The 26,079-nt window shown below is 33.4% G+C and overlaps 1 protein-coding gene and 1 long non-coding RNA gene across 2 annotated transcripts in view; one reads left to right on the top strand and one right to left on the bottom strand.

Annotated features, from left to right (window-relative positions):
* Nucleotides 1–26,079, bottom strand: part of LOC136038804 (acetyl-CoA carboxylase-like) — a gene marked incomplete in the record, with an annotated part of 240,102 nt that overhangs the window by 90,296 nt on the left and 123,727 nt on the right. Inside the window, 5 exon segments of the mRNA XM_065722186.1 lie at nt 2,168–2,371; nt 16,409–16,647; nt 18,623–18,792; nt 21,506–21,645; nt 21,962–22,065. Coding sequence (XP_065578258.1) covers nt 2,168–2,371; nt 16,409–16,647; nt 18,623–18,792; nt 21,506–21,645; nt 21,962–22,065 — 857 coding nt within the window.
* On the top strand, nt 7,901–12,251 carry LOC136038807 (uncharacterized). Its single transcript, XR_010620308.1, has 2 exons — nt 7,901–7,954; nt 11,765–12,251. It is a non-coding gene; the product is annotated as an uncharacterized LOC136038807 (long non-coding RNA).

Here is a 26,079-nt window from a genome sequence, read left to right as displayed (position 1 = left end):
TCAGGAGTGGAGCAAAACACCCCTTTCAAAGTGTGACATTGAAGTCTCGGGTGATTATCTCACTTGGCAAAACCGAAGTGTCCTGTACACCCACACGAAAGAAAGTTTACTATATAGGGAAAGTCCAGAGGTACATACTTTTAAATAGAGGGTTCAGTGCTAAATTGAATAATTCAAAATATAAAACAAATTAAACAAAATTAAAACTCTTGTTATTGCTTATAACTACTAAAGAACAATTAATACAGTTTTCGGTATAGTTATTATTTAATGATGAGTATAATCACAATATATCAGTCGTTTCCTCTGTCCTCTTGTTTTAAACCTGGTTTTAAAATTAAAAGTAGTAAAATCCTTAATACTTTTTGCGCAAGCATTTGTACAAATATTATTGCACAGGTGTTTGTATATCTGAGGTTTCTGTGAAATACTTAACATTTGTATTCAAGTACTTAAAAAAAAAAAATAATAATAATACTGAGGAAGTGCTTGAAGGAAAGCAGTGCAGGATAATCCTAGTTCCAAGGCCGTGTAGGGCATTCGAGATCACAATTACCTTGAACAATTAAAATATGCGTCCGCAAATTTTTTATTTTGTTTATTTACGAAAAATAAGACGAACTAACAAAGGGTCTGGAACCATTGCTTTGTGACACAGACCACGCTTAACCTGTGTCTACAAAATTCCCCTACCCCCTACAACTGATTACAGCCAGTCAGAGTAAAACTCTTGCTGAAATGATCACGATGAAATAGTTTATAATTAAGACAGAAGAAATTATACTTAAAATAAGCAGAACTCTATATGGATGAAGAAATGATACCTAAAAAAAAGAAAAATGAAATTGCAGTTTACGATGAAGTCAACTTGAAACGAGCAGAAAATAACTCGAGTAATTATGGTGATATCCCGTTCAAATGTCCCTAAATATAAGCATAAGCGTATATTTGAACATTTTCTTTTACTAAACATTTTATATTTATTGAATACGTTTTTTGTAACATGTAAAAGAAGAAGAAGAAAAAAAACCACAACAGCTCAAGCGTCCAGGAATTATTTCTTCGATATCAACATATTTTTGTGAGACAATCTAATTTTTCTAGTCTAAAGTGGCAGTAACTATCATCTGCGTTTTTCAGCTTTTAAATCTTTTCTTTTAAACGCATAGAAAATGAAGCAAATTGAAAAAAAGGTATTTTTAAAAGAGACTCTTTTTAGGAAGTAAAGAGCTAAGTTGAAACTTAAAACGAGAGGCAATCAAAAGCACAGCGAGGGTGCTTTATGTATACCAAACACTGGCGTGGGATGGCATATACACTACTGAAACATAAAGGGGTTGCTTTAACAAAGCAACTACGATTTAGCTTTAATAAACATGAATGGATCCACTCCGAGAATAGCTTATGACTTCAAAACCTCTTTCGTCCACATGCTTTCTTTTTATGGATTTGATAAATATGAATAAATCCATTATGGAAATAACTTATGACTTCACTTTGGGAAAACCTTATTCGTCCTCAGTATTCTGTTTATGGCTGAACCTGTCTATGACTGAAACATGAATGAATCCATTCTGAAAATAACTTTCGACTTTATTATCGGATAACCTCTTCCATCCACATGAGGTGTCCTACCGTCTGAATTAAGGACACCGGAACGGAGCAAAATATCCCTTTCAAAATATCACATTGACGTCTCGGGTGGCAACCCTTCTTCCCAAAACCGAATTGGTCTGCCCACCCATATGAAAGAAAATCTACAACATAAAGACTAGTCCAGAGGTATCTAGTTTTAAATAGAGGGTTCAGTGTTAAACTGAACAATTCAAAATGAAATTAATAAACAAAATTAAAACCCCTGTTACTGCTTATAACTTTTTAAGAACATTTGATACAGCTTTCGGTTTAGTCTTTACTTAATGAACGTTAAGGCTATTATTCAGAGACTTTTTTGTGACAAAAATCGAATCACATTATCTCCATTTGAAGTCCTACAAGTTTTGTAACTTCTCAATGACTCAAACACAAACAATTAAAAAAAAGATATAGAGCTGAATAGGAACAAAATCAAATCAGAATGCTAAATAAATTAGAACGATAAATAATCAGTGAGTAGGCAAGCAAGCAACAAAACGAAAGGGAGAAAGAATGAATATAAAAATTGTACCTCTAAAGCAGCCATTCTGACAGCACGATTGGTGTGATAGAAGAACTCTTGTAGTACATCAAAAATTGAAGTTTCTGACATAATCAGTTTCTGGAGGTTTTCAGGATGAAAATCATGTCCATATATGTCGATGGCTGATAAGAAAATTGATTCCATTTGATTGTGTCTTAAATCATAGGCGGGTTGATGAGCAGCAATCAAAATCTAAGAAAAAAAGTTCACAGTTTTCGAAGAATAAAGAAAATAGATACACAAATGTGATAGATACACAAATGTGATAGAAACACAAATACGCTGAAAATCCTGTCCATATACGGTGATGGCATTTGGCGATAGCCAAAATGCTAGATAGCGTTTGGCGACATTTGGCATTTTTTCCCGGTGTAGTAATGAAAACAAATAATTTAATTTAGTGTAATTGGTAAAATTAGGGTAGTAATAAGTGTTTGATCTCCGTTCCTAACAAAAAAAAACATCATATAGCTTGATAAAAGGCCAATGTCACCAAACGCTAGATGGCGCTTTTTTGTCGCCAGTTTTCAGACTCATCAGCTACCAATACTCTTTGTGTTGCCTTATAAGCAGGAATCAAAATCTACGAAGAAAAAAAGTGTTTGCAATCTCCCAAGAATAAAGAAAAGATACGCAAATATGATAGATGCACAAGTATTATGAAAATCATGTCCGTATATGTCGGTTGGGGGGGGGCAAGCCGTAAAGAAAGATTTAAAGGAAATGGAAACTTCTTGGGAGTGTGTAAAAAGTGGGGCTTTGACTAGAGGAGGATGGAGGAGGAGCGTGTGTAGCTGTGTTGGCCTCAGGCGGTTTGGTGCTGTGGTGAGTTGTTGGCAGTAGTAGCATATCAATGGGTGACAAGAAAATGGATTCCAACTGCATATGTCTATATAGATATAAGTTATCTATAAGGTACATCATAGTTATCTATGACGAAAGTTCAAGCTTTTTAATTTGGAATACCGACATTCAAGTCTTGTAATATTTTTATCTGGATGTGGTAGTAAATATTAACAAATTAATCACAGATCAAGATTAACTAATATGGGTACTAGATAATTGAAAAGTCAACGGAAAGGTTAATTCATCAATATCTGTGTTAAGTGCTGAGAATGACCTTAAATATCTTTAATGAATAGTTCTCTCTGCCCAAGGTCCAAAGCACTTAGTTTTACTGAGTCCAATTTTTCAATTAAAATAATGTAAGAGCCACTGAAAATACTTACAAACCTAGAGACAATTATTAGGTCTAGCATATACCAGTGTCAAAATAGTAGGATTTTAGCCAGAAAACCATTAGGACTTTATCCAGCATTTTAGATTCCCTTGGTTATTGTTCAGGTTAAAAATTAATCACAAAGAAAACTGAATCAGTCAAATAAAATTTGTTACCCTCAATTTAATTTATTTGGCTTTTCGGTTAATTCACTGGAAAATCCATTACTTATATGACAGGTAAATGTCCGTAAGAACCGACGAGTCGTTAATCTGACAACAATTACGAGATTCTATACAACGGATGACGATTTCTCCGGGGTACTTTTACAAGTAAGTTGGTTTTCAGGTGCTTACAAGAGAAAATACTTTTTTTTTTTTACCGGAAATCTAAAGGCAGGAGAAGACATCTAGTTAAAAACATTGCATTTAGTCAGAAGGTTTCATTAACAGGTGATAATTTTTTTTTCGTCATTTGGGAGATATACCCAGTCTTCTCTCATAGCGAAGGAATCTAGTTGAAAAATTCTGGAATGTTTGGAGTTTAGGAGGAGGACTTCAGGGCACTTGGAATTATGTGTTTGGGGTCTTTGACGAACATTTTAGATTCCCTTTATTCAGAGTAAAAAAAGAAGAAAATACAGTAAGATAAACAGTGTGAATAACATTCCTTACTCCTGTTTTGATTTATTTATGACACACAACGAATTCATTGGAAAATATTACTTTGTGAGCCAAAACTTAAGCCATTTATACGCTAAACAAATTAGCTCCAACTTTTATATTTTGAAATTTCAACGTTCATTCACATAATTGACTCTTAAATTCAATCTTTTACAACAAAATTCCCTTAAAATCAGCAATCCCCACAAAGAACAAAAAAGTTCGGACATTATATGTTTAACACTTTAATACAAGCCGAAGTGAAAAAGTCGATAATAAAATGTATTTAAAAAAAGTTTAATGTTCAAACTGATAAAAAGTCACAAAAGAGAGATGCGAGACCCTTCCCTTCCTGATCAGTACAATGCTTACACCCGAACGTCTGATAGGCTCGTCTCCCTCCTAACTGTAGGATGATTCAATGCTCAGCCTGATAAACCACCACAAAAAGGATAAGTTGAGACCTCCCCCTCTCCAGGCGATTGGCACCATGAAAATATACGAACATTTGCCAAGCCTGTTTCCCCCCGAATCTCAAAAGTTAGTGATTTTTCTTCATTTCTAACAATTTTATTTCTCATGAAGCATCGCTATTAAGATTATTTAGGAAACTTTCATCAGGCTTTAATTCTAAATAATTTCATTTGCAACAATCTAAATATTGGGATTGTATAATCAGCTGGATACAAAACCTGGGTAAACTTGGGGATGAACTTCGTGATTAAAGTTGGGTTAACTTGGGAACAGGGGCGTAATTTGCTATGGGGCAGGGGGGCAACAGCTCCAATCAAAGACCTTGGTTGGCCACTCCACACAGACCCCAGTTTACCACTCTCCCTCCCCCAAGCTGTAACTTATTTTCTTCAAAAAATCTTGTCAAAACTAGGACAAGCCTGCAGAATTCAAGCACCCACAGAAACGGGTCAGTTTTCTTTAGTTCATCTTTACCTTTGTGATACAATATGGCGCATTTTCCAGTTTTCACTGTCATTTTGACTCGATTTGGGAAAATTGGCTCCAACTTTGCAACCTCCCCCCCAGGATTTTGACGAAATTACTTTACTGCATGGGAACAGTTCTGCAAGTAATCCCTCCAAGGATATTTTCAATAAATTGGTGTTTTTAGGAAGTTGCCTTGAATAAGATAGCTTGGATAAACGGAACTGTCTTGTAAGCTTCATAAAACGTGTTTTTTACATAAGTGACAGAAATTTAGCTGTTTTAAAGAAGTCACCACGCCCCTCCCCTACCGCAAAAATATGTTGCTCCCTTTTCTTCACATTTTCTAGAAACACTGGGCAAATTCTGGCCTATAGAAACCAAAGTAAAAAGAAGTGCCTTACTTGGCTTGATAAGTCAAGTAGTGAAATTGTTTTACTAGGGTACCTCAATGTATTGTTATAAAACTGTACCAGAAGTTGCTACCCAGAAAAGAATCCCTATCTCAATAACAGCCGTATAACAACAGAAAGTGCAAACAACGAAATCATTCAAGAAATTTATATTTTCTTAGGTTTAAGCAGTGGTATCCTTGATTTTAAAAAACACATTTTCGTAGACACGTTCATTAAAAATGCCTCTTTTTATTGTTATTTTCATTGAAAAATTGAAAAAAATTCCCTCACCCCCCAGATTATGAAAAAATCATTTCGCCTACTCTCTAAATTTCCGCGAGTTGACGGCAATAGACACACATACGTAATTTTTCCAGTATTTGTCCCTCCCCTCCCCCCAAAAAAGAGGGGTCTTGGCAAGGATCATAAGGGAGTAGTCCCTACCTGAACGGATTAGATATGAACAGATCAAAAAACAGACATGATATTATTAGTAGCATATTATTATCTATTCTCTTGTTTGTTTTTTTTTTTTTTTCGTTTCTTTTTTTAATCTTAAAATACACGAATTAGCACAAAAAAAGGCTTGTCAAGTTTGCGATAAAACTAAGAACAGAAAATGTCTTACTTAGGGACAGTGAAAAAAAGAAGTTTTTCTGAATTAAAATTAACAAACAGTTCGTGGTAACGAACTATAGTACCCGGCTCAATAGTAAACGAAACTCTAAACAACGGAATTTTGATACTAAAGATACATCAAAAGAATTGGATTTTCATGTTGATTTTAAATATATAAGTTTCATCAAATTTAGTCTTTGTCATCAAAAGTTACGAGCCTAAGAAAATTTGCCTTATTTTAGAAAATAGGGGGAAACACCCCCTAAAAGTCATAGAATCATAACGAAAATCACACCATCGCATTCATCGTATCAGAGAACCCTGATGCAAAAATTTCAAGCTCCTATCTACAAAAATGTGGAATTTCGTATTTTTTTGCCAGAAGACAGATCACGGGTATGTGTTTTTTTTTTTTTTTTCAGGGGTCATCGTATCGACCAAGTGGTCCTAAAATGTCGCAAGAGGGCTCATTCTAATGGAAATGAAAAATTCTAGTGCCCTTTCTAAGTGACCAAAAAATGGAGGGCACCTAGGCCCTATATAGGCCCATTTAATATATATAGTAATATATATAATATAATATATAGCCATATAGTCAAAATAAATTTTGAGATAGCCATTTTGTTCAGCATAGTCAAAACCATAATAACTATGTCTTTGGGGATGACTTACTCCCCCACAGTCCCCAGGGAAGGGGCTGCAAGTTACAAACTTTTACCATTGTTTACATACAGTAATGGTTATTGGGAAGTGTACAGACGTTTTCTGGGGGATTTTTTTGGTTTGGAGGGGGTTTGAGGGGAGGGGGCTATGTGGGAGGATCTTTCCTTGGAGGAATATGTCATGGGGAGAATAGAAATTCAATGAAAAGGGCGCAGGAATTTCTAGCATTACTATAAAAAAAAAACAATGAAAAAATAAACATGAAAAAGTTTTTCAATTGAAAGTAAGGAGTAGCATTAAAACTTAAAAAATAAATGAGATTATTACACATATGACGGGTTCTTCTCCTCCTAAATACCTCGCTCTTTATGCTAAAGTATCTTTAGTAATTTCAACTATTTATTCTATGGCCTTTCTGATTCAGGGGTCATTCTTAAAGAATTGGGACAAAACTTAAGCTTTAGTGTAAAGAGCGAGGTATTAACGAGGGGGAAAACCCCCTCATTTACATAATAAAAATACAAGAATATAGAAGTTTGTTACGTAAGTTAATTCTTAAGTTACGTATATTTTTTACTAATAAAAACGTTCTTTAAAAATTAAAAGTTCTAGTTGCCTTTCTAAGTAACCGAAAAATTGGAGGCCTTCTTCCCCAACCCTTATTTCTCAAAATGATCTGATCAAAACTAAGAGAAAGCCATTTAGTCAAAAACAAAATTAATATGCAGATTTAATTTTAATAGTTTATGTGCGGAGAGCCAAAATCAAACATGTATTAATTCAAAAACGGTCAGAAATTAAATAAAAAAACTAGTTTTTAAATGAAAGTAAGGAGCAACATTAAAACTTAAAACGAACAGAAATTACTCCGTATATAAAAGGGGCTTTTCCTCCTCAACGCCCCGCTCTTTACGCTAAAGTTAATTACTGTTTTAAAAATAGAGTTAAGAGAGTGTCAAACTTTAGCGTAAAGAGCGGGGCTAAAACTAAAAACTAGTTTTTTGTTTGTTTAATCTCTGGAAGTTTACACATAAACATCCTTTTCTGGGAGGACAACAACAAAACCACATTAGCTTAAATAGACCTGATTGAATGGCATTTAATTGCGATAATTGCTCCAATTTCCTTAAATTGTATAGCATATTGGTATCTCAGTGATTTGAACAGATGCTGATGATGCTTTGGGCTACCGTTAAGTTACAACAAATAATTTTGTTCAGTATATTAGTGGACCGCCATGAAGCTGTATTTAGTTTTCTTGAAATTACTGACGTCAACTGTAAGTGATATACCCATCTATCTTCGCATTTATCTTACCACACTTATCTTGTCAATTATAAACTTTGTTTAGTTTGTGTGGCTTACCATCACTATCTAACCATAACTGTAAGTGACTATAAGTAAGTTACCATAACTGTAAGTGATTATCTTACCACAACTATCTAGAATTGATTAGGTTGCCCTACCATAACTTGTGGAGCTTGGGAAGCGATCCGAATGAACGACAAAAACTAAAAGCTGACAATTATTCTCCCGTAAATCTTGGAAAAACCAGATAACTTTTCCCTTGTTAAGCCGGAGATAGAGATATTTAATAATAATGGAAGTTACATAATCAGAAAGTGTATATTTTTTCTCTATTAAAAGAAGCAGAAAACACTGTGTTTCCATGGAAAGTGTCTAGGAAAATTCTAAAATTAGCTCAAAGTGAATATCATTTGAGTAGTTCACTGTTCCTTGTGGTGCTACCCGTTTTGTCTGACAAGCTTGCCGACAATAGGGGCGCAAAATTGAATTGTTTTTTTTTTCAATAAAATATCATAGTCAAACCTCAGATTCTTTTTAGCTCTCTATGGTAGCCAGTCCCCTAGAAGAATACACTAATGGGTCCTTTGCCTTTGTGACGTCATCAGACGCTAAAGCTCGTAAAATGATTTTAAAGTATCGCATTATGTAAATAAAAAGAAACTATTCAGGAACTATAACACCAAGTTCATCTTCAGTTCGACTTCATGTTCGACTTCATGTTCGACTGAGTCGAGGCTCATGCCACTCTTTTTTGTTCTTTTTCTTCTCGATAATGAATTACCAGACTACTTAACATAATTTATATTTCTTTGCTTATACGGGACTGTTAAGCATATGTTCAATTTGTTTTTAATTGTCTTTTCAATTAACTTTGAATACCGTTTAGCATTACCACATAGCTAATTACTTTATTACCTATTTACCGTATATGAAAGTTAACAATTTATACTTAGCATTTGAAACAGGTAATTACCAGTTAGTTTTCAATATCTTATTGAAAAATCCGAAAATCTATAACACGTTTTTGTTTTTTACAAAACATGTCAGTTTTTACAAAATATATAAAACCTTGGGATCCCAGTCAATTGGGATCCTGATGATGAGACTAAAACCAAACTTTAAACAAAACTTTCCAAGAGTTTTTTTGTTTACTTTCTTAGTCTTAATCTTACATGTCTGAGCAGAAAAGCTGCCATATTTGAGACTTCCACAGATCATGTGACAGTCTCGAAATTTTTTCTTAGTTTGGTTTGATTTTACCATCAAAATGCTTAAACCTCCCCTAAGTATATATTCTCATTAAAAAAAGAAGAAAAATTTAATGTTATGAAAAGTTATTTTTTCTTACACTGAAAGCGAAATTTATTTCATAAATAATACTAGTGATGTTTATAAATTGTTACAATCATATCCATCCAAATCCTTTAATAATAATATTTGAGAGGAACAAATTTGTTTCTTTTTACCAGAAAATTTCTGGTCAATGGCAACAAAGTTTAATCTTCAACAGAGACAAACATCTCAAAAGAGGATAGGCCAGGACTAAGATAACCTACATCTTACCGTATTTAAGAGGAAATTATTCCGTTTTCTTCCTTTCTATTATAAAGATAAAGAAAATCTTCTCACCCTAGCGTACAAAGACTGGACCCGTGCGCAATTGCGTAAGGATTAAACCCCCGGTTCAAAGCACCTTGAAGTTTTTCAGCAACCGTGACCCCTTGGTGATAGTCACGGAACAGCACAACCCACAACGTCTGTCAGATTAAATTCTTTAAAAAAAGGCGCAACAGGTCCTAATTACTGATTCTTACTCAATTTGATCAAGATTCCATAGGCATTCCATAACGACAGAATTGCAACCCTGGATGACAAAACTGCAGCCCCTCCCTCACAGAGGTCCAATCAAGCACAGACAGTAGATACCGTAGCGGTAACTATTGACCTTGACCTGGTCTTTGACAAGCAGAATAATAAACAGATTTATTGAAAGAGATTCTGATGTTCCAACTCCTCACCCACACAACTTGGATCAGGTGTAGACTACAAAAAGGTTGAAATATAAGCCCAAATTTAGCTTCCCACTATAATTTGGCAGGGAAGTGACGACCCCTTTTTGTAAATGTATTTATACGAAAAAATTGCCCCCTTCAATCAGTAAGATCGGGTCAAAGCCGCCTAAAGGTACAACTAGGATAGACTTTTTTTCTGTCCAAATTGTCTGCAATCTAGTAACCCTGGCCGATTAAGATACTTCTCAAATATTAATCAAAGAGAGACAGGTCAGTGGAGAACCCTCCCTCTCCTTGCAGATTGAAATTGGCATCCATCCAGAATTTTACATCCTACAGAAACGAAGCTAATGCCTAATAATGTTCATTGAAGTCGCTCTAATCATCCTTCCTATAAAAGTGTTTTAAAATTTTTCATAAAATCGCTAGGTATCCCTCTTTTTCAAAAACCTCAAACTTCAAAATCTTCAGGTTCTAACCTCTAGCTCAGTTACCACCACAAGTTAAAAGTCCTCTGCAACATCATAAGAACATAAGGCCTCAATATTTTTTTATTTTTTTAGTACTGTCTCTAACATCTCCTAGCAAAATAAATCTTCCTTCATTTTAAAATAGCTGAAAATTTTTCATTCTTTACAATATCATTTCCTTCAACTTTATCACAATTTAATGCCTTTTTCAAAATGTTCTTCTCACCTCTCCGTGACACTTTCCTTGACACCAATTGAGAACCTGCTCATATCTTTAACCGAGACAATTTCTACTTCCTCTCGATTTCTTAGCATACAAATTGAAGATCTGCGTATTAAGCCGTCTGAATGCATTTTCCAGATTTTCATTAAGATCCTCATTGGTCTCCATTTCACACATTACTTAATTCATAATTTAACATTTTCTCTACTGCCCTTAGTGACCTCTTATTCTCGTAAGATCTATTACCCAGAAACTTCTTGTACAAACCCCTTCTCTCCGCGACCAAGCATAAAGCGTTTTTGGTAATATTACTAGCTTATTTTCTAACTTTTGTTGTTAGAACATCTTCATTTATCAAAAAACTATTTTCCTAAAATTATTCCATCCATCTTCCAAATTCTAAACTCTCCATTTTCGTATCCATCTGCTCCTGGAAAGTTTCTCTCAAATTCTCATCCAAAGAAATGTGATTTATTTTCTTTTAATCTATCGTATTCTGCTTACAACGAAAAAGAGCTTTCGAACCTTTTTCTTCTAGAAATAAGAAATCGTATTCTGCTTACAAAGAAAAAGGGCTTTCGAACCTTTTTCTTCTAGAAATAAGAACCTTTTAACGGGCCCTGTTACATTTAGATGACAGAACCAGATTACTCTAGTTTAACAAAACAGGTTAGTCACCTGGCAAAGCACAAAATTACAGCTATAGAATATCCATTTTTTTTTTTTAATTTGTATATTGCTTGGACTGAGAAACATCTTTGGGAACTGTGCTTCATTAATCTGAAATTGCACAAAGTTGAGATAGCACAATACAAATAGTAGGACTAATAAAATGTTTTAATATTGAGGTTAAAGATAGAGACACACTCTTTTTGTTACTTTCTCAATTAGCATATCATGTTTCACATAAAAGATCTTTTTCATGGAAAAACAAAGACCATTTCAAACCAACAGGGATTTTGTTGGTTTCGCATACAACTGATGACCCTTGCAGGAGACTCTCTCCTTTTTTTTTTACAGATAAATATTTAGATTCTTCAATTTAGTTAATATGTATATCCTTATTTTCGTTTTAGATGTCATTACCTATTCACTCTAGTGTACCTTCACCAATAAACACAACCAGTTGCTGCAACAGAACAAGGGAAATGCAAAGTTGCTTTGAAAACTGCACAATACCAACTACAGAAAATTTTCAAACTGATTGTTGCTCCCCCAATTATAAGCCAAGCTCCAACTATCCTCCATGCACCAGCATCAAGTGCAATCAGGATGTGAGAGGAAGGGCTTACATTAGTGATTTTAGTGACTTCTTATCTCTGTTTTTGCAAGGACTGTACTACTACGCACAAGGGAATTATAACTATAAACGCACTAAAGCGTTCTTCAATAAGGCTTTGGAGGTATACAGCACTTTCCGAAGAATTTCTATCTAGTTTTTTTCTTTTTTTTAGAAATTAGCACCTAAATATAAATTATTTATTTATTGATTGATTTTTTAAATATTTTACTAGTTATATTTCTATAAATGTACAAACAAATAAAACTATATGCAATTTACAAGTTTTTTTGACAAGATTTTCAGATAGAACATGGCTCCAATACTTCACACTTTTATCCAGCCGTTAAATATGTATCTTAATTATAATCTTAGTAAAATAATAATCTTAGTATAATATGTAGTATAATATATAATAGGTGTATAATATAATAAGCCAAGAACACTAATTTTTCACAACAGTCTGTGTCAACAGAGACTTATTTCTCTGCTTTCCAGAGATACATCACATGTTCCTATGTTACTTTAAAAAAAAAAATGTTGTCTCTCCGAAATTAAATCCATTTAGACCATTATTATTTGGCTTATTATTACACTTTATTAGAAACGCATTTGCATTTATACTACTTAATGATGTTTTAGGTAGAATTGTCATACACGATAAACGTGACTACCTAAAAAAAAGTGAATCCCAGGGCTACGGCATTCTGTGTCAAGGGGAATTTGCAGTGGGAGTGAGCCTTACGAGCTCTGCTCTCTATTGGGCATAATATTTTTTTTGTATATTTTTAATTTGAATTAATAAATATTGATTGATTGATTGATGGAACTGTCCAAAGATAATTTCTCTGGAGGGAAGGATTTTACGTAAGAGGTACTTTCCATGAAAATTCTCGTAGATTGGGGGGAGTTCCATGGAAAGGGAGGTGGATTTTGTTACCAAAAATCAAAAACCTTTGTTCTCTACGACATTCGGCGTCAACAGAAAGTGATTTCATTGTTCTTCAGAGATACATGACAGGTACAAACATTATTTTCGAGTAAAAAATTCTAGTTGATAGTTCTGTCTGTCAAATTCATTTAAACCACTATTGTAGAGTTTATTATTACGTTCTACTAGAATCACATTTGAATTTATACTAGCTAATGACATTTTGGACAAATTGTCATATAACCCGTTATACTATGTCATATAACCCGTTATACCCTTAAAAAAGAGTCCAACGAGTTTTCTTTTTAGAGCATCTTCTTGCCAGTTTATTTTTTAAACAAACATCGAAGCAAGATACAAATCCGAGTCATCGCGAGATACAGTAGGAATTGAAGTTATTCAGAAACGAGCAGTAGCCTCGTAAAGTTCAATAGACTAGAGCGTCTCCTTGCCAGTTTATTTCTTAAACAAATATAGAGGCAAGCTACAATGTTGAGTAGGCTGTGCAAGATGCATTGGATTGTGAGTCTAAAGATAAACGTGATAAAGTTTAGATAATAAGCTTTATTTCACATTTCATATCAGATTATTTATGTAGCCAGATAAGATATTGCTAGATAAACCTAACAGTTGCAACCAAGGAGTATTAGCAATCTATCTAGGAAACGAATCAATAGTTTTCTTTTTCTTGTTGTTTGGATTACGTATGCGACGAAATTTAAGTTATTCAGAAAAAGCAGCACCGATCATTACCAGAAGTAAAACAATAGATTATGTCCAAACAGTGAAAAATTTGATGGTTGAATTATTATGAGATAGGCATGATCACTTAATAATGTCACTTGAGAAAACATTGCTTACCTCACCTCAGCCCCGTCACATCTTGCCACCAGTTGCAGCAGTGAGTGCCCAAACAAGGTCAAAGCTGAAGTCAGACGCCGTGGAATTGCTTAACAAGTTTTAGCGATTTATACCTTTTTTTACTTTTTGAGGACCACGTAAATAAGCCTTGTGCTAGAGTATATGTCTAAATAAACCTAAGTCTAAGCATGGAGACACTTTTGCATAATCTAAATCAAATTTCGGGAGAATCAACAGTTACTGGACAGCTACTGAAGTCTAAGTCTAAAACTTATCAAAAAGTATTGACTTCCTGAACATAGTGTAGATTAAATCAAAATTACTTTTGATGTGAAAAAAGGCAGTTTATAGTAATTCTACAGGAATTAGACCATTGTAATAAAGGCTTGAAAATTGACTCTAACATAGCGGCATCTAATTTAAAAAAAGAGAAAATGTAATTTGTACCATCAGTATTCTTAAACACTACGTTAAATGAATGGTAGATATTGGATACTGAACGTATTTGTTATAAATATGGGATATTAGATATTGAATACTGAACGTATTTGTTATAATGAAATCTTGTTCATGTAGATGGGGACACTGAGACGACTTTGTATAGCGATAGTGGTGCGACACTATGTACGGGATAGTAGAGGTGATTGTCTACAAAAGTCTATCTACAAGGTCACATGCGAATTGCAAAACTAGTACTTTAATGGAAAAATAACAGCTTTTAAATTGTAAAATTTTGGGGGGTTTCAATTCACAAACCATATGAATCATATGTGAGTTATTTTGGGATACTCCACTAATCTTCTCTAGTAAATCTGTCGAAAGACTACTGATCTTCCTTGTCGTTTCTATACATTTAAATCATAATAGATTGAGTATAGCTCTAAATGACACATTTTTACTTCAAGGTTGCTTTTATGTTCATTCAATGCCATAATTTCTTTCTAATTCTAATTCACTGACTTCAAGCGAATTTGCAGGAAGACATCACTATCTAGACATTGTACTTTAGCTATTGATGAAAAGGCATGAAAAAATACTACTGCTCACTACAACCCCAAGCACCCTGAGACCAACAGACCTACGCATGCTTCTCCTCCATCTCAATCTATTCAAAGATCCCTCTTTACACCTCCCAGGAAATTCCCATTTCCTTCAAATCTTTCCTTATGACGTCATACCCCCTTATTAAGGGACAACCTGCTTTCCATTTTGCCCTTATTTGTATTCAGAAATGCTAAACATCAAATCATCACTTCTCATATCAAACGTTAGGGCTAAAAAGATTCAAGGTTCTTTTGCTAAAACAAATTAAAAAAAAAAAAAAGAGCAAATTTTTGGCAACTATGGCTGAACCAAGTCATAGGAGAACCTAGTCATGAAAGTAAAAAAAAGAAAAGAGTATATAAGACGCCAGAGCGTAGGTACCTACACATAATCCAAAACAAGAGAAAGAGATGCCGTTCTTAAATTAATAAGTACTCATATCAGCATTTTTCCCTTAACGTTTTCTAAATTTTTTGTCTTCAGAGCTGTTTGTCTTAATTCAATACCAGAAGCTGAACACATATATACCAAAAGGAAACACCATTAGTTTGAACACAATTTTTCCGTTACCATTTTTAAAGGTTGACAGAACGTTGTCTTCAATCCCAAAACCTGAACCAAAACATAAGAACTGGAAAAACGCTTATAGCATCAAAATTATTTTCTAAGACCATTTCTACTGTAGTGAGGAAGCGTTTTTTTATCCTAGAAATTAGAAAAAAATATAACAACTAGAAAGAAGTCATAAAATGAGCACTGATTTTCCAAGATTAGTGTTAGAGGCTTGGAGAATGTTGTCTTCCGCCCCAAAAAAGACCATTGAAATACCATTATAGAGTGAATACTCTTCATCCGTGATCGCTTTTACAGGCTAAGAGAACTTTAGATTCAGGGACCTAAACTTACCATTGATTATACTTTAAAACTGAAATATTTTTGCAGTCCATATTATGGTAAAGAATGGAACTATAAATAGTGAACGTGTTGCATAGAATTACATATCAAAGAAGTATGTAAGATAAATTGTTTTCGGGTAGTCACAATATGTCGAAGATTTGTCACAAATTGCCATACAAATTCCAAAATGTGATATATTGTTTGCAGGGAGTCCCGAGATGTCATATATTTGCCAAAAATTGCCATAAAATGTTGACATAAAAATTTCAGAATGTCATGAATTGTTTGCAGGTAGTCACACATAAAAATTTCAAAATGTCATGAATTATTTACAGGCAGTCATTAAGATGTCATGTATTTGTCATGAAATTTTGACATAAAAATACCAAAATGTCAATAATGACTTGCAGGCAGTCACAAGATGCCACAGATTTGTCATAAATTATGAAATATTGACATAGAAATGTCAAGATGTCATAAATTGTTTGACAGCAGGATAAGATGTCATAGGTTTATCATACTAGTCATGAAATGTTTACATAAAAATGTCGATAAGATGTCATAAAGGGATGTTAAAAATAGGGACAAGGTGTCATAGGTTTGTCATACTTGTCATGAAATGTTTACATAAAAATGTCCGTGTCACAAATTGCTTATTGGTAGTCACAAGATATAAAGTAGCAATCGAAGTAAAATCTTGTTGCTTACCTGACGTGCTCTAAGAGCCACTCGGGCATTTTCAGTCCTATTCAATCCGGTTAAATCGGAGAAAATGGCTGCCAATTCATCGGTAAGTCCTGGCTCATGGCTCCAAAGGTGATCAATCAACTGAATTACTAAAATATTTTTCTTGGCAACTTGCGAATGAGAGAAAATTGTGCCAACCACGTTAACAATATTGTCTTTGTACTTCTCTCTCAGTGTTGATACACACTTATCATAATGACCTTTATAACAAAAAGGATATAAGTGAAAGATGCAAATATCTGTGTATATGATATCCACTATCTTTAGGTGAAACAAAATTTTTGGGCAAAAATATGAACAATTGAACAACTGACTAAATGGATGCAATTAAAATATAAATACTAAAATAACTCATATATATATATATATATATATATATATATATATATATATATATATATATATATATATATATATATATATATATATATATATATATATATATATATATATATATATATATAAGCAGCGTTTCAGCTGCTCGGTTTTTAAAGGGACAAGTACCAAGCCAGTCACCCGATAAAAATTTAACAAATTGAAATACGTTTCTCGTAACATTTATCACATTTTGCTGCAATAACAGTTTCCATCACGACTATTGAAGGAGAAAGTGAAGAAGAGGTTACAGAATAGGTGGTTCAATTGCGACGAGAGGAGATCGCAAAGAATCAGTAATTAATAACATGACAAGTATGAGAGACAACTAGTGATCAATTGGGGAAAGAATTAAGTGTATGGATCAGCCTAGGCAGCAAACGGTCCATACCATTTCCCAATGTGGATTGGGGTAGTGCAGGGTACTGGAAGAGCCTTTTGTATTTTGTAGAGGAGTGTGAGAAACTGGTGGATTTAAGGAAAGAACTTTCGTGGAAAGCTTTTTCAAAAATAATAATTGGATAAGCACAACAGGGTAGATGGATTTTGGAGATATTCTAAAGCTGAGGCAGTTCCTGGGAATAATACTGGGCCATGGGGCTATTTTTCTGTAAATCTATAAAAGGTAAAGGATACGGCATTAGATCCTTAAATTCAAAACTGGTGGTGCTGATCTCAGTCTCAAGGCTCTTCAGCCCGAAAGCACAATGGGGGGATGCGGGCCAGCCATCCTATGCTTTCGCATATCCGTCCTACTTACCTTCCCCTGATTTCTCCAGGTATCTATTTAGAGCTGGGTCAACTCTGGCTGAGCTTACAGTCACGCCAGAGACCCCTGTCCCAAACCAAATAATTGACCACACCAGGAATCGAACCCTCGCCTTTCAGACAAAGAATTCCAAACAGAATCCTTATAAAGACCATTGTAGGTCTACAACGATTGCATTCGCACCCTTTTGTTTGTATTGTCACAATCCTTGTTGGCTTTTGTATAAGAAATTATTATCATTATAGTTTCATTTATTGGGTTTTCACGTCTCTGTAATATAGAAAAATTAAAGATCCAACCTTATTCTAATAAGGAGTGGATACTAGGATTAAAGCTGGTTTAAGCACTGAGAAAATCACTGTATTCCACGCTATAAATAGATATAGTCGTTAGTTGTTTTAACCTTAGGTTAACATATATATGTAGTAAAGAGTTTATCATCCGTACAAAGCTCCGAAAAGACGGGACGGGGAGGGGTGTACCGAGTTGCTGACTAAGATTCACCAAGAGATCTACTACCGTTTTAAGCAGAAGGCACAAAGTAATGGAATCACATATTGTTTGGCAATACTAGGGACTCTTCGTGGATTGTTTACTTGCCCAGGACACCTCTGGGTTATTTCGTCCCTTCGTTACTTCCCATAATTGTACAGATTCAAAGATGCTTGTAACATAAAAGCGCATATATGAAAAGATTCCCTTAACAGAGGAATAACAAATCAGGGTTGGCTTAAAAGAACAGAAACAACAATTATACAAAGTGTAACAAAAAGAAAAAGTTTAAACTGGAAGTATAAATAAGACACATCGGTCCAAAGCAAACTTTTTTTTTTAATATCACCCCCTCCCTTTCACTCCAAAAAAATATCTGGAGGAAACTTTTTATGTCCTAAGAAAGGTTATTTTTGTGCATAATCTTTTTTTCATTATTTCACCCTATATAAGTACGTTATTTCTATGAGAAAAATCCCTCAAATGAAATTAATTTGTAAAGACAGTATTAACTTGTATAAAACAGACGAAAAACCTACCTGTTTGAAATTGACTTTCAACATTGAGGTATTGTCTCAGCAATTCACTAACTACTGACTTGAGACGACCGCGAATACCATTGCGATATCGTTGGACCAATTGCACAATCCCCTGAGTGGTTAGGAAGAAAACATCACGGTCACTCCGCTTTTGCAAAGTTGCTGCATGTCTTGGGGAAAAAAACACAAATAATGAAATTCTAAATAGGCACAGTGGTGTAGATAGGGGGCAAATAGGGGTGACTGTCCCCGTAAGAAGTGTCTAAGATTTTTCTGCCGTTACATTGAGTAAAAAGTAGTAATTTATCTATCCGGTTTAACTAGTATTGGAATAACATCACTCTTTCTGGTTTTGAACCCACAACTATTTGAAAAAAAAACCTATAGGTTGTTTTCTTTCTATAGCTATATTTTGATAAGCCAAGTTTTAAACATGGACGGGGGGGGGACAGAACGATACTATCATCATTGGTATTATGCCACTTATGGTGTCGGAGTAGGAGACCAACAGACCATTTTCACGAACCATGGGCATAATACTCTGATAAAATTTTTTGTGCTATTTGAATATTTTTAACAACAAATAATAGTTTACGCCGAAGTGTATGGAAGACCTATAAGAGTGAAAACTCGTAATGGTGGCTAAAAAAGTCAACAAGATCATCTAGCTTTTCGAGTTCCTTGTTCTTTTCTTCAAGCTTCAAACTTGGGATTTTGAACACACAAAACTACACAAATTTTACCAAATGAGATAATTACAGTGATTTTGCCTTCTTATTAGATAGAAAAATTACAAAGAAACGCCAAAAATGAGATGGCCTTGGTGATTATTTTTTACAATAGCGTCAATTTTTAATCTTGAAGATTCAAAGGTTGAAGAACCAAAGGTTGAGGTTGAAGATTCAAAGAAGCTTTTTGGATCTTCCAATTCTAGAAAGGGTTTCCAATCTGGAGTGTTCTTAATATAACAAGCCCAATAGCAATGATGGTTATTTTCATGTTTCTTCAAACATACCCACCCCCCTATCTGTGAAAAAGGAATGGTTATTCATTTGGTAGATATTTTTAGAAACCTACTCAGATATTCAGGTAGTCTCAAAGCTAAAGTATACAGAATACATTTTATTCTGTAATTGACACCCTATTGAAGTTATTGACCTGATCATAGAAAAAGAGACCAATTAAAGTTATTGATCTGATTATAGAAAAAGAGACTAGAAAAGAGACAACAACCTAGATATAGACAGAAAAGACTAAATGAACTCATCCCCCACTCTTCCTTCAATATAGATAACTAATATATTCAATATAGATAGCCCTCACTTTTCTCTAGGATTGGAGTAATATCACTCTTTATGGTGTTTTACCCACAACTGTTCCAAAATAAAAAATGTATGAGTAATGCCTTATCTTCGCCTATAGAATTATAGCAGGAAGCCCAAAAGTCATATTTCAAACGCACCACATCAGCAGAACAAAGGTATCGTTTTTGGTATTACCTTAATAAATATATTCTGAAAGGAGGCCTAAACAGTGGAGCCAATTACATAAGTAAAATAAGCCCTTTTCCAATCACGTTCTGCGCTGAATACCGTTTCTTGCAAACGGCCTAAATTGATTTTGATTACAGAAATCCAATAAAAACAATTCTCTTTTGGAAGGGAATGGTTTTCATTAGTTGCCAGGGACTAAAATCAATGGCAATAAGCTGTATTTGATATGGGGTTAGTCTTGGTACTGAGTATTCTATGAGGCCACCTCTCCTCTTGTTTCTCTACCTTAGACGTCCTACCATGATATTACAGTAGGAGACCCGAAGGCCAATTTTTAGAGCCACTCACATATTTAGAAGAAACCCTTATCCAAGCACACCTTACGGTCAGTATAGTTCATTGCAATCAACTACATTTTTTTTTTTTACTGACAGCCAACAAAAACATTCTCTTTGCAAAACGAATGGTTTTCATTGATTGTCAGTGAAAACAAAACATTGCAACAAGCTGTATTTAACGTGGGGTCTTACTGAGTATTGTATTGGGACACACCCTATCTCTGTATCTATCCACAGTGTTATTGAATAAGACTAAAAATATACGTAGTCCACCAACATTCACAGAACCATAGTATAATAACAGGCATTACTCCGCCCATAGTATTTTGACTTAAGATAAAAATCGACTAATCGTTATTGCCGTTATCGATTGCAATCGACTTAAGTTAGAAATCGACTTATCGCTATTGACGTTATCGATTGCAATCAACTTAAGTTATTGCAGTCGTCTATAGCTTATTGCAAAAGACATACTTTAAACAGACCAACTTTCGCAGAGAAGTAAATTATTTCCGCCCTTCTTTAAAAAAATCTTTTTTAAGCTTAAAATCAAATACTTCAGAGGAACTTACTTAAAACTAAGGAAATTATAACTTTTTAATAAGATTGCCGTTTTCGTAGATGTTTAGTCAATAAAGAACATTTAATTTAAACAATATTCAACATCTCTAATACTACTACTACTACTACTACTAGCAACTCACTGCAGCACCAAGCTGCTTGAGGGCAACATTGCTACACCCGCTCCTCTTCCATCTCAATTTAATCAAAGCCTCACTCTTTATTCCCTCCCAAAAAGTTCCAATTTCATTTAAATCTTTCCTTACGATATCCTCCCACCCCATTAAGGAACGACGTGCTTTTCGTTTGGCCCTAGACGGTTGGCCAACAAGGGCATTCTTTGGTAATCCGTCATCCTTCATCCACAAAATAGGTCCTAGCCATATCAACCTTTCTTTATTTATAACCCTAGAAAGCAGATGAGAATTTATGGAGATAATTTGATTTTCTGCTGTATCAAAACACTGTCAAAAACAAAAGAAAAAACTTACGAATCTATAACATTGGCAATTTGTTGGCTCGGAAATTGGGCCAGCACGGAAGTAATATTGCTCGCATACAGCGCCATCAATTTCCGAATTTTTCGTTCAACCACTTGGGGAATTCTTCCTGATATTGAGGATATGACATCCTGTGAAATAAAGAAGAAAAAATGACAGAAAGATACTGTATACAAATATTTTCCTAATACCCTATTATCTTGACATTGAAAAACTGATGACCTTGAAAACCCAAATTATATATTTCCCATTTATTCTGTCACTTGGTTTTGTGGCTATGAAACCGGTTTTCTCAGACCTAACCTAAGCGTAATTTTGATTATGTTTCGTTTAATTAACAAGTAACCCATCATTTATAGTGGAATTACTTGCAACAATCAATTACTTACATAGCCAAATTGACTTTACAGTCAAATTACCTTTATAGTTGAATTATAGTCAAATTACCTGCAACTCGAGGAGAGGTAGACTTGGATCCTTCAACGTTATCATCATTCTATCAATCACTTCTTTCAGTCTGTGTAGAAAGAAGGGCTCAGGTAAGCAATACCCTAAAAAAACAAAGGAAAAATCCCTTTTATTTTATAACACCCTCATATAAGGATCACAAAAGAGCTATTCATTCTACCAGATAGCGGCAGGACAAATATTTTAACTGGCGATTATTGCTACACTTATGAAGGGCAAATATGCCGTTTAAAATATATTACCACGGTACTTGTTAATTTAGTCATAATATTTATGACTCATAATGTATATTAGTCATGATAAACCTTAATTTAGTCATAATCTTTGATAGATTCATCTATCAGTCCGTCAAATATCTACTTTGGATGGAAGATCAAATTTGGCCTAGGATGGATGATAGACTCTATTAAAAAGAGAAATGACATCATTTTGGTACAATTCTGAAAAATCTCTGACAATTCTATGTCAGCTTTGCCTCTCACTGAGACTACTTGTCTTGTATCTGTTATTAGTCACTGAGACTAGTGTATTTAAGATACATTACCAGGGAAGAAATTAGTAAATGTTTACTGTCCCTAAGAAAAAGAACTGGATTCAAATTACAGCAAGCAACAAATCCAGATGGAGATAAACAATATAATGATTTTCCTACAGGGGAAGGGAGGGGGAGAGAAAGAGTTATCTGAAAACTTTACACAAATTTGAATGATGAAAGAAATTACATTCCGGATTTGAAATCCCCAAGAAAAGTTTCATTGAAACTACGGACCTAGTGGAATTCTAAACAAAATCTCAACAGAAGGGCCATCTTCAGCACAACACCATATATATATATATATATATATATATATATATATATATATATATATATATATATATATATATATATATATATATATATATATATATATATATATATATATATATATATATATATATATATATATATATATATATATATATATATATATATATATATATATATATATATATATATATATAAACTTCCGAACTTTAAACTGCAAACTTTAAAACTAAAAATGTCTTTAAGAACTTTTTATAAACATATATATATATATATATACATATATATATAATATATATATATATATATATATATATATATATATATATATATATATATATATATATATATATATATATATATATGTATACATATTTATATATATACATATATATATATATATATATATATATATATATATATATATTTATATATATATATATATATATATATATATATATATATATATATATATATATATATATATATATATATATATATATATATATATATATATATATATATATATATATATATATATATATATATATATATATATAAATTTCGACCGTCTTAATAAGAATTTAGCCCCACTTCTTATATCGATTACACTATAGGAAGAAAGTGTGACTTCAGTTTTCAATTAAATAAAAAAGGGGTTTTTCAACTGAAAGTAAGAAGCAACATCAGAACTTAAAACGGACATAATTATAATGTATACGGGGGGTCACCCCCTTGTTAATACCTCACTCTTTACGCTAAAGTTCAAATTTTGTTCCAATTCTTTAAGAATGGATCACAAAGGCCGTTTAAGTAGAATAAATAGCTCTTTTGAAAGTATTAAGAAACACTTTAGAATAAAGAGCCAGATATTAAAAGGGGGGCAAACTCCCTTATATGCGTAATAATTTATGTACGTTTTAAGTTTAAATGTTGCTCCTTACTTTCAGTTGAAAAAACTTTCAGTTGGTTGTTTTTTTTAATTTAATTTCAGATCGTTTTTTCCCAAATAATACGAGGAAATCGGGTGCCCCCTTCATAAAAAATTATCTCCCCCTATTATAAATTCCTCCATGGAAAGATCTTTCCACTTAACCTACCACCACCCCCCGACCCTTCCCCTAGAAAAAATTCTTAATGAAAACATGTGTATACTTCCCAATAACCAATACTATGTGTAAACAATGGGCAAACTTCACAAATTGCAGCCATTCCCCTGGGGATCTTGGGGGATTAAATCATCCTAATTATTACATTTTTCGGCTTTGCTGAATGGCTATCGCAAAATTTTGGTCCGGTGACTTTGGGAAAAAATTAGCGTGGGAGCGGGCCTAGTTGCCCTCCATTTTTTGGTCACTTAAAAAAGTCACTAGAGCTTTTCATTTCCGTTCGAATGAGGACTACCACGAAATTCTAGGACCACTGGGTCGATACGATTACCTCTGGGATAAAAACAAACAAATAAACACGCATTCGTGATCTTTCTCCTGGCAAAAAATACAAAGGGGGTTTCCCCCTTTTTTTCAAAAATAAGGCAAATTTTCTTAGGCTCGTAACTTTTGATTGGTAAGACTAAACATGGATAAAACTTATATATTTAAAATCAGCATAAAAATCTCATCCTTTTGATGTATCTATTTTATCGAAATTCCTTTTTTAGAAGAGATTCAGTTACTATTGAGCCGGGTCGCTCCTTACTTACAGTTCGTTACCACATAATGTTTGACTAATAAATAGAATTAATGGAGGATAACAGACAATTTGATATTGACATAATATTTACAATGAAAGTCCACATAATAATTAAACCTATGACCTGGGGGTATACGGAGTAGCTGTTATGAGAGGAAGCAGACTATAGGTAAAATCTCTTCCTTCATAGATGCGACAGAAAACTATAAAGAACTGCTTTTCAACTTAGCAGATAGAAGAACAACTACAAGTTGTGAACTTCGATCATTACCGTATTGTTTTCGCTAACGTTTTTTTTTCTATTTTAAATTTTTTATTTTGTTGTTGTTTAATCTTATTGTTTTTCGATTTTAGACAAAACTTGTTGAACTTAATAGAACATTTTTTATGCTGCGTTCTTCGTCCTGAGTTTTTTGCACAATGATTTTTGTTATTCAACATGTTTGTTTTTTACTTTTTTTAGAAGTAAAAGGACATCAAAACAAAAAATGTATTTATACCTGTAAATCACAGTTTCAATATTCTTAAAAAAAAATTTTGTGATTAGGGGAATGCCACATCTTCGCCAAGATTTTTCCGTATGGTTTTTGCTGATTCTTTTACCAATTTTAAATATGTTGTTTCGCTGTTATTGTCTAAACTCTTTCTTTCTTTTTTTTACTTTAAATAAAACTTCCTGATTTTAATAGAACATTTTTTACGTTGCGTTTTCGTTCGCAGTTTTTGCGCAATGATTTTTGTTTTTTAATATGTTTGTTTTTACTTCTTTTTCTTAGAATTACAAAGGACATCGAAATAAAGAAAATGTCCCATCCTTCTAAACCCTTATTATATGTTTTTAGACAAATTGTATACCTGAAAATCACGGTTTCAAGATTCTTCTTTTGGTTGTTTCTAAATTATTTAGTGATTAGGGTGATATCACATCTTCGCCAAGATTTTTCCTAATGGCTTTCGCTGATGCTTTTATCAGTTTTAAATTTGTTGTTTAAACTTTTTTTTAATTTAAATGAAAGCTTGATCTTAAAATAACCTTTTTACACTACACCCAAAAATGAAATGAGCTCTTCTTCTTCAAGAGATATTCCGTGATGATTCTTTTTTAGCATGTTTGTTTTTGTTTCTTTTTCTAAAAGTACAATAACATCGAATAAAATATTTGCCCCTCCCCCCACCCTTATTATGTCTATTTTAACCTGAAAGTCATGGCTTTCAATAGGTTGTTTCAATTTATATAAAGATTAGGGTAATACTGTTGCCACGTTAAACCGCGAAATTAAAAAGTAAAATAAACTAGCGAAATAGATACATTTACAAACGCTTTTGTCAGCAAAAAATAAGATATTAACAATCTGTTGACTCTTAAAGACAAATCCACTTTCAAAGGAAAGCTACTTACTGCCAGCGTTTTTTTAAGATTATTTTGGATGATTTTTCACGCACGTTTCTTTTGGGCCGGTATTTCGAAATTTTGAGTGTTGGTCAGTTAAGGGAAAACCAGTTTCTAACACTGGCACATCAATGCTTGAATGCACAAGCATATTTTCTGGATATATTTTCTACTAATTCTGTTCATCACTCGTATCATGCTACGAATCCT

Source organism: Artemia franciscana, chromosome 18 (genome assembly GCF_032884065.1).
Source record: "Artemia franciscana chromosome 18, ASM3288406v1, whole genome shotgun sequence".
Lineage (NCBI taxonomy): Eukaryota > Metazoa > Arthropoda > Branchiopoda > Anostraca > Artemiidae > Artemia > Artemia franciscana.
The sequence above is the reverse complement of the archived record's forward strand: the minus strand, read 5'-3'. Positions and strand labels throughout refer to the sequence as shown.